Source organism: Lottia gigantea, assembly GCF_000327385.1.
Source record: "Lottia gigantea unplaced genomic scaffold LOTGIsca_6, whole genome shotgun sequence".
NCBI classification, from domain to species: domain Eukaryota; kingdom Metazoa; phylum Mollusca; class Gastropoda; family Lottiidae; genus Lottia; species Lottia gigantea.
The window spans coordinates 4,783,767-4,794,716 of record NW_008710049.1 but is presented as its reverse complement, the minus strand read 5'-3'; the positions used below and the strand labels follow the sequence as shown (position 1 = coordinate 4,794,716).

The 10,950-nt window shown below is 34.2% G+C and overlaps 1 protein-coding gene across 1 annotated transcript; it reads left to right on the top strand.

Annotated features, from left to right (window-relative positions):
- Positions 1-1,239: 1,239 nt before the first annotated feature.
- On the top strand, positions 1,240-1,875 carry LOTGIDRAFT_107337 (hypothetical protein; the record flags this gene model as incomplete). Its single annotated transcript, XM_009064031.1, has 1 exon — positions 1,240-1,875. A coding segment is annotated over one exon (636 nt), but the record flags the coding sequence as incomplete, so codon positions are not given.
- Between the last annotated feature and the right edge of the window lie 9,075 nt (positions 1,876-10,950).

Genomic DNA, 10,950 nt, shown 5'->3' with positions numbered 1-10,950 from the left:
TACCTGGTGTCATAAATATGATAACAGGATCCTTATATAATCCGATAAATCCAAAAAACTTAATAATTATCCATAAATATGCAATTAGTTATTTAAAAACGCTTAATATTAAGATTAATTTTTAAGTTTTATGAATTTTCCAATTTTCCAGATTTTACAGGGATTCTGTTGTTACTTTATCACACCAGGTAAGTTAGAAAAATTCTTATGCCTGTGCTTCCGAGAGTCGGCCCGGTGTCGTCTTTCACCCCTTGTTTTGTCTATAGGATATGAACTATGAAGGTCTTTAGCCAGGCCTGTAGCTATAGGGGACCATCCCCCAACCCAAAAAAAATAGATTGATTCTCTTTAAAAATTCTGACAACCTACCAATGTCATTACTGCAACAAAACACCATACCCCCATTGCCCCTCTGGATATATTACTTGCCCTTCCAAACAATCACGTTTGGGTACAAACCTGTCTCTCAAGCTCCTGCTTAGTGAGTTTGTTTGCTTTGTTCATGTACGTTCAAGGTCCAAGCCAGTTTTCTTCGGAATGAAGTTTTGTCCACAATGAGAATCGCCTGTTATAAGCTCTTGCCAATTCTCTTAATAGACCTGTATACTTTCATTAATAACAATTTCTATATGGTTTTGATATATTGTAATTAAAGGAAAGAAACCAGATTTCAAATACGATTCGCAAAACACGTATATAATATCATTATTTATTGATGATAAAATTGAACGCTGTCAACTACTGTCATAAATGTCCATTGTCATTTTGGTAGCAGGTGCTCATGGGTCTTTCAGCTGCTTGAAGCTTACAATCTTATAAACAAATCAACTTAAAGGAATATTCAACTAAATATTAACTTTTCCAGTCGATGAATATACCATCTTTTTATAATAACTAGTGGATTAATTTTGTGGGTTTCATCCCCTTATGAAGAATGTATATATTTATCACTTATGTTTACTTTCAAGAATGACAATAAAAGGCCAAATTCGCTTGAAAAATTCGAAAATAAAAACACCCGTTTGGAGGTGACAATAGTTGAAGTATCAAGGTTATGGTGAATGTCGTTCTGACGGTCAGAATATAGCCAGAACGGAGCTCCATTACCGAAAAATATCTACACGAGTATATCCTTAAACAAGTACTATAAACTAATAAAATAAATATGCAGACTATATCATATAGTAATGTTATCAATATAGCAACGACCATAGAGACAGAATTAGGTCCCATGACAGCAACGACCATAGAGACAGAATTAGGTCCCATGATAGCAACGACCATAGAGATATAATTAGGCCCCATGACAGCAACGACCATAGAGATAGAATTAGGCCCCATGGCAGCAACGACCATAGAGACAGAATTAGGCCAAATGACAGCAACGACCATAGAGACAGAATTAGGCCCCATGACAGCAACGACCATAGAGACAGAATTAGGCCCCATGACAGCAACGACCATAGAGATAGAATTAGGCCCCATGACAGCAACGACCATAGAGACAGAATAAGGCCCCATGACAGCAATGTCCATAGAGACAGAATTAGGCCCCATGACAGCAACGACCATAGAGATAGAATTAGGCCCCATGACAGCAACGACCATAGAGACAGAATAAGGCCCCATGACAGCAATGTCGATAGAGACAGAATTAGGTCCCATGACAGCAACGACAATAGATACAGAATTAGGTCCCATGACAGCAACGACAATAGATACAGAATTAGGTCCCATGACAGCAACGACAATAGGGACAGAATTAGGTCCCATGACAGCAACGACTATAGAGAAATAATTATGCACCATGACAGCAATAGAGAAAGAATTAAGCTCTTTCAGTTAATAAATATTCAGTCGACAATATCCCTTTAAGAAAAATAATAATGTGTAGTGTTTACTCTGAAGGTTGTCATGCTATAGAATTTTTTAATCTTTATTAAGAAGCTTTTATTACTTCCTATTTCCTTAACTTTCCTTCCGATAAAATAATAGTGAAGTAAAAAGTCTTTATTACAAGGTGAAAAACGTTCAATTCATCGATACAATTGGCTAGAGGCTAGTTTCAAGAAACACTGCAATTCATATAAAAATACTGAATAACATCATTAGCCGTGTGGACGCCCCTAAAGGTATGTCAGAGTGACAAACTTGGTTGGTAGAAAAAGATCACAAAATAATATCATAAGCATTGTGAAATCTTCTAACGAAATGTGAAAGTGACCATCTTAGTCGGTAGAAGAAAGGTAACAACTCTGACCAGCTCTAGTATTTGGACTACAGATTTTGAATTATTGATTTGGGGAAAAAAGACTTGGGACAATTTTATCTTTAGAAAATAAGTGAAGATTTATAAATATATTATTATCCATATCAATATCGTCTTGGTTTGGCTTAACGTCTACTTTATGGGTAACTTTATTTCACCTTATAACTTTGTATTGGCCTGGTTATCCACCGATATGAAACTTTTGCTATTTTTAAATGCTGACGTAATTTTTGTGCGTCATCATGGCATTATGGCATAGATTAACCCGAGGAAAATTTAAAAAAAAAATAATTTGATGAGATTTAAAGCAGCCTACCATTTGTGAACGAGAAATTGAAACTCTTAAATCTGGATAAATTGGGAGAAGCCTTGAAGAGTTAAAGCAATATTAACTTCCTTGTTTTTATTTACAAAACCAATTATTGCCAATTTACGTTTATAACTTTGTATCAATAATACTGTCGTATAGGCTCATTCTCAATAAGACTAATTCCCATTAGAGCTAATATTTTCCCGTTAGGTCTACTGACTCGAGCAACCTCTCATTGGGTCTTATTTTCTTTCCCATTTGGGCGACTAATTGGGAAATACAAAACAAGCATCAGATGCTTATTAACGTAATGACTGGTTGAACCAAGTTTACGGGCCCCCAACCCCAGACAAAAATGTACCAAAGTAAGTATTTTAAAGGTTAACACACAGCGTATGCTGGGGCCAAACCAAAGGCAATATTATTTACTGCAGATTACAAATCTTTAAATCTTCCATTAACAATCGTTAAATTGACTTACAGAGGGGTAATGGAGAAAGAAATTTGTATAATGAGAACAAACGAGTGTTTAATATTTCTCTCGGGGCTGACTGTATTTATGGCATATAATTAGGAAGTGATGTTCATCTTCAACCTGATGAAGATCACAGTGTTGACATATTCTATTTTTTTACATGCCTGTACCGAATAACAGAACTTGATTGATTTTATAGGCTAACTCAATCCACGCCATGGCATTGATCTTTAAAAGGTTCATTTCGCAATAGAAGGACAATGATGTTTTTGAAGTGTCCTTACGACTCATAAATGCACACGACATAGTTGCGTAAGTGGGAGAAAGTGTTTCTATTAATTTCCATATAATATGGTTGATCTTGAGATACACAAGGGAAACATCATGTAAAGTGGGGGGGGGGGGGAGACAGTGTACTATTGTGTACTATAGTGTACTACAGTGCACTATAATGTACTATAATGTACTACAATGTAATATAATGTATTTCGTTTAAATGAAATGTTGGGAAAGGGAGATTCCCCAAGCAACAAAGTTTCCTAAATTCACAAGACAGTGTTGTTGAGCAAGTGAGTGATTTCATTTTGTGTGATAATCCCATAGAAATAGAAATATCCTCAACTTGTTATTTCGGACGATTTCTCTACAAATTTACAATTATTGATGGATTTAGAGGAAGGTCTTGACATAGGCTCTTGACGTTCTATCAAGTTAATAAAATAGGGACAATGTGAAGATAAGCAAAAGAGAGAATGTCTACGATGGCGCACTAGGCACAAATGTAAACGAAGTGGTATTTGTTCGCGAAAGGCTACTACTTTATTGTTGACCGCAGGAACGTCTTGTACCCCTATTCTATTAAGCATTATTTTGGTCTCGATCATTTTGTTGGTCGGTCTGGTGCATTTTTGCGAATTTGGGATTATGTGAGCACTACGTTTAAACGACTATAGCATGTAGTATAAAGCATATAGCAGTGTCGATTCGCCTTAAGGGATGCCAAAGTGACAATCTTAGTCGGTAGAAAAAAGATAGCAAAATAACATCATTAGGTGTATCAAGTTTCTGTATTAAATCAGATGATTTGCCAATATGTTGAATTTTATGTCTTGTCATTTCAAATTATTATAATTATATTTTTTTTATCCTGATTTTGTCAATATGGCATATGTCGCATTCTTCATCATGCAGTCATGCTGTTTCGTTTTAATTCGAGAACTCTTGCAAAATTTTCCACTATCAAATAGAGTGTGATTGAACAGGAAGTCTCCCAACCGATCCAAATGTTTACAGCTGAATCGCAATCGATGTACACTACAAACATGTAAAAGTCGTTCAGTGGTTGAAGCATAAAATATATCCATACCCTTAAATTCTGAGAGTACAACTTTACACTTGCAAATATCAGCAGAGAGAATCTCTTTATATTCCACTATAGAAGAACCAAGGGAATTACAAAGAATTCAATAATGGAATTTTCCAAAAACCGAGAACCAATTTTTCAAAGATCGGTCTAAGAACCAATTGACATTTGTATAAAATTTTCATTTAATAACTAAAACCGATAAGAAAATAATGTTTTCCTTTTAACCCCTGTCCATTAGTTTGCCGCCAAAAGTTTTAGTCTAAGAGCAGACGTGTCAAGTTGATTAAGGAGGTGAGAAATATGTCGTCTGCAAATTCAATAATTATACATTGTATGTTCTATTATGAATAACTCTATACAATATTCGAGTTCACTGCCCAACTGGGTTTGCTCGATACTCAACTTTGCTTACCTAGAAGGCAATGTTCGCCACTTTCGGGGAATTACAAACTTACATACGAGGATAGTTCTGGACACACGTGGATTTGAAGGCTCGTATTTCGACGTTGAGCTGTGAACGCTATTCCCGATAAACTTAGCTAAAAAAAAATCCCGTTTATGAGACAAAGGTAGGCCAATGATCAGACGGTGAGCTTTTCCCCAAGAGTTCACCATGTTAAATATCTAAGTTTCAATCGTTTCATTCTAAGAATTGTGTGAACTTTTATAAATGTGTTATAAATGAAAAACTGAAAAATGAACTAATTATTTCAGTTAGTAACAACGGGGTGTAAAACTATATTGAATGAAAATTAACGAAAATTAGAATTGTTCATGTCACTGGACAATTGGGAACAGAAGAAAAGGCAAAACAATGCCATTCTTTCCATAGAGTTGAAAGTAAAATGGAATATTCTGTAGTTTTATATATCTTGAAGTTACCAGGTGGATTCAGATTTGTGTTTCTTATAAAACTATTTTAGTTTATTAATATTTCTACGTTTTAACCAGATATTGGCGAAGCGTCGCAATGCATTCATGACCACATTTCTACATGCTTAGTATCAGAAGGTCATGGATTAATTCATTTACATTATTAACTACTTGAGAGATGACTGCATATTAACATTTAAGCTTATTATCTCTTGCTGGTGATAAACGAGACAATTTTATGGAATAAAAGTGCGATATGTGGGAAGTTATTCGTGATTATATCAATTCATTATTTTTTATTCAACGGACAGATAGTGCCTAGTGAATGATAGCACATTCGTTAAAGGAATTGTAAATCACCAAATATTCTTGTATCATTTCAGGCTCTGCAATCAAACACTTAGTTTTAGTGGAATTGCAGGAACCATAGACATCTGATTGAAAGTTAGAATGGTGAAAATAGAGGCTATGAGTGTCCCCCGATACACATACATTTTTTAGAAAACCTCTTTACAATCTCTTTAAGGCAACCTCCCCACGAATATTGATGTGTCTATTGATCCCCCTTTTGTATATTCCGCCATCTTTGCCAGAGACATTTGACTTGAATTTTGATTAAGAGTTAGTACTTGAGTACTGATTAAATTATTTTATTGTATCGATATCTTTCACAAACAACAGCGTACAATATTCGATCAGATTAACCGTTCAAACTGCTGTAAGTCCGTTTTCGTGTATCAAAGATACACATAATCTAAGCAACCGACCCTATAAAATTGACTGACATAGTGCCCACAGTGGGCCCTACCCCACCCCCTCACCATATAAGAGGCTGGTCCACCTCGCTTTCAATGTATCATTATACATAGTGAAAATATTGCCTGTGGCCCGATGGAAAATTTTGTGGCCGCTGCTAGGCCCATTCACCTTATGTTTCCTAGAAACGCCACAGTGTCGACTGTTCTAAAATCGCTTATTTTACTCATTAGAAACCTCTTTTTTTTCTTTTCATAAAAAGGTTTTCTGAGATTCGTACCTATTCTCCTTCAGGAGATGCCATCTGACCCTAATGGATTTCTTATCAGTAAACAAGAGCCTAAAGATACAGATATCTAAACTGCTCAGAGTAATTTTAATAATAAATAAACACCAAAAGAACAAAATGCTGATTAAGCTATTTCTTGGGGCAAAACATCTTTTTATAATTAATAATAATGAACCTGTATGTTCAACCACTATAGGAATAATAGGAGTAAAAATTTCATTAAATTCTGTCCAATGTACCTAGGAGACGATCGGAAAGAAAGGTGTAGTTAGTCTCATTCACACAATAGACAATTAAGGATTAAAGAAATAATAACAAAATGTAGCAAGCATAAACTGTTTTGCAATATCAATGGGAAATTGGATAAGAATTTTCTAGATTTAGAGGTGCATTTTATCCAAAAAACATAGATTTGATATATATTAATCCAGGGGTTTTGAACGTGGTTGTAATTATCCCCAAGGGGTCATTTTGAACTTTGGAGGGAGGGGAGAGGGGGAGGTGTGGGTGGTAATTACGCGCTTTGAAGGTGAATGTATGAGAAAGCGTAAGGTCTAATAATATTTTAGCACAGACTAAATTCTTGGTCATTAAATTCTGTGGATATTAAAGCTTCAGTTCTTAGTCCTTACCCTTTGTCAGACATAATTAAATATACCAACTTCCAATTGACTTAAATAGAATCATCGTTGAGTGTCAACATCCAACCTTTGTTATCGTTAAGATTTATGGAATAAATTCTCTCACAATAAAAACAAATATTGGGAAGAAATTGATTGTTTAATGAAAAAGTTCTGTCTTATATGTCATAAAGCGGTTTATGATAGTTCCATATTTGTTTAGGATGTATTACTTCTGTATGGAAAACCGTTGTTAACCTGAGTAGCAAACAAACTAATGAAATTCATTGTTATGGGGTAGAGTTTCTACGTATCGGGAACATTCAGAGCTTATATTGCAGAGGCGGCACCAGCCTTCCGAGACTGAAAGTACAGACAGGGGACAGATTGCTGAGTCTGAATTCAAATGTTGACTACTCTGTGGTGTTGTCATAGTCGCAAGAATCTCATAGAGTGTCTTAGAGAGTTCTCTCAAGGAAAGTCTAGAAAAAATGAATTGATTTTGTGCATTCTGACACATATTTTGGAGAAAAAAAGTAGACATTTAGATTTGTTAAGAGTAAATTGGAGGTACAATTGGGGGTGCAAACCACTTTTCTAGGGGGGGCAAATGCTCCCTCAGTACCCTTATTGGTGCCGCCACTGTTCTATTGGTCCGCTCCCCTTTTGTGTTGTTCAACGTAATTGTCCACTATTACATAATTAAAGACTGGAATATCTCCTTAAAATCCATTTACAGTGTAGCTTGTACAATGAAGATACTACATACCATACAGTGTCACACTGCGATTGGAAATTGGTTAAGAAGGTGTACACTAATTGACGACGTCGGTTTCCTTTCCGGCACCATAGAGTCAGTCTGACCTATCATTCTACTCATTAAAACATCTCCCTGTGAGGCTTTGGCTTGGACTGGATGGTATCCTCTCATTATCATTTGAAACATGATGATTATTTTAGTTTTGGTTGAAACTTTAGCATGCTGATAATGAAATACTTAGAAAATAGTTATACTGATATAAATTAAATAACGACTTGGATTTTAGATATATAAAGTTCTGGGGGGTTTTGGGGTTTTTTTGTGGTAGGGGGGTGTATCTTTAAAACTCTGCAACTTAGATTATCAGTGTATGTTCAAGTTTCGAATTTTGAATATTTTAGACAAGAAAAATTTACTGATATTTGTTTTATCAAGCTTTATTTGTCAAAATTAGTTCTTTCCAATTCTCAGTTACAATCTAATTTCATAAGAATATTATATCCCAATATGGTCTTAAAATATCCCGTTTTAGATTAATCAGCCAAGATCTAATCATTAAAGAAGAAAGCGTTTTGAAAATATCGAAAATGAACCACCTTTGATGTTGTCAGTGCGAAATAGAAAACAGTGCAGAGACGGATCCCATTGCTTCAATCTGGTAAATTACCTTGGTATAGTTATTGAATATAAGTGGTAAATTACCTTGGTATAGTTATTGAATATAAGTGGTAAATTACCTTGGTATAGTTATTGAATATAAGTGGTAAATTACTTTGGTAAAGTTATTGAATATAAGTGGTAAATTACCTTTGTATAGTTATTGAATATAAGTGGTAAATTACCTTGGTATAGTTATTGAATATAAGTGGTAAATTACCTTTGTATAGTTATTGAATATAAGTGGTAAATTACCTTTGTATAGTTATTGAATATAAGTGGTAAATTACCTTGGTATAATTATTGAATATAAGTGGTAAATTACCTTGGTATAGTTATGGTATAATTATTGAATATAAGTGGTAAATTACCTTGGTATAGTTATGGTATATTATTGAATATTAGTCGTAAATTACCTTGGTATAGTTATGGTATAATTATTGAATATAAGTGGTAAATTACCTTGGTATAGTTATTGAATATAAGTGGTACATTACCTTGGTATAATTATTGAATATAAGTGGTAAATTACCTTGGTATAGTTATTGAATATAAGTGGTAAATTACCTTGGTATAGTTATTGAATATAAGTGGTAAATTACCTTGGTATAGTTATGGTATAATTATTGAATATAAGTGGTAAATTACCTTGGTATAGTTATGGTATAATTATTGAATATAAGTGGTAAATTACCTTGGTATAGTTATTGAATATAAGTGGTAAATTACCTTGGTATAGTTATGGTATAATTATTGAATATAAGTGGTAAATTACCTTGGTATAATTATTAAATATAAGTGGTAAATTGCGACAGAGTAGGGAATGTCGCTTATAAATCCCGAAATGTGATGTGTTAAAATCGGATGAACTGTTTTAGAATTATGACCCTTGACTTAATTCGCGTTAAATTTAGTTTGTATGCACGATATAGACATTTTTTTCAGATCTTGGTGAAACGTGGCATGCATGTATATATTGATTAGATCTCGATCAAGTTTGAGTTTGGTATTAATCGGCTGAAGGGTTTCAGAGTTATTGCCCATGCCCTAAGAATGCGTCAAAATTGGCTTTTGCCTTGAATCATTAATGTTCTTAAGATTATTTGAAAATTCATAATTAAGCCACTAAAGACTTGGTTATCATTTCTGACAGCTGGTAATGGGCGTATGTTACCATGCCCGGCAAGCTATCTTTGCACTTGTCTCACCCATGTCGCGATTCTCAAACTGAATCCTTTTAAGTTCAGAAGTAGAACAGTAACCTAAATTTAATATTTAAAAATTGACATCATAGATATTAGCTAGGATTTGAGTATAAAATCTCACCAATGTTTTTCTCATTGAGAAGACACTTAATGTGTTTTAGAAATTACCATCTAATCTTTTAACGGGTTTTCTATTGAAAATAAAGACTTAAAACTTTCGTCTGGAAAAACTCGAGGAAAGAATTTGAAATCCTATCAGAATATAGACATTAAAGATGAAGAGAGATGGTAATGAAGATAGCCACTGTTAAGGTAGAGATTAAATCTTTTATTTTCTTTATAAAGTCTTCTGTAAATCTTTCATTATAGCACCATTCTACGGGAAGGGTGGGTGGAAGAAAGCATGAGAAAGGTGGCTGACCCGTCTTTTCCAAATCAACAAACACGGAGTTACTAATAACCCTTAAAGGTGTCCTCACACCATGACAGTTACCAGTTGCTTGTGGTTTCGAATTATTGCAATTCACAAATCATTTGCATGGCTCAAAAATTATGACAGCTGTTCTTATTCGCAGCCATACATATTTGGCGAGTGTCAGTTAAAGGGACAGTTGCGGCATTTCGGGGGTTGATTTTAGTCTTGAATATATGTTAACTCACTATTTCTATATATGTTTTTCTATTATATCACATGTATCTTAAAATGACGAGTCGTCAATTTAACATTCAAATGCGGATAATTCTGAACACACATAGATTTGATTTGAAATTTCGACGGTGAGCTTTGAACACTATTACTGATTAGCTTAGCTAAACAAATCAGTTTCTGAGAATTATCGGCCAAAACAATGGCGCATCTGTCCCTTTAAGATCGAAGTTTTTCTCGAGAATTCTGTCAGTGTCAACATCTACCAGTTACCACCCACCCCTTCTTCTCATTTTGTGGCAATACTTTTATGTTCGAATGAAAATGTTTCCTAAATGTCCCTTTAGTCCATAAATGAAATGTAATTAAATGCTTTGATAGATTTTTTGATTTTTTTCTGACAACCGGCGTCAGATGAATAAGCATTCATTAACGTAGACTAGAACATACATTACGTTTTGAAGGCAATGTTTTTTGTCTTGACATCACCTGTATTTTTCTAATATTGACACGCAAAAATTGTTTTAATAAATGTTCAATATTAGTTAGAGTCTGGAAAAATGATATAAACAATGACAGAAATAGCATTACGAGGAATGTTGTGATGATTTTGAAAAGTACTTTATACAGGACTGGGCCTTACTTTGAAATAATCAATATTATCTCCCATTATTTTACTCAATGCAGACCACAATAAACTGATTGAAAAGAAAAAACGGCATTA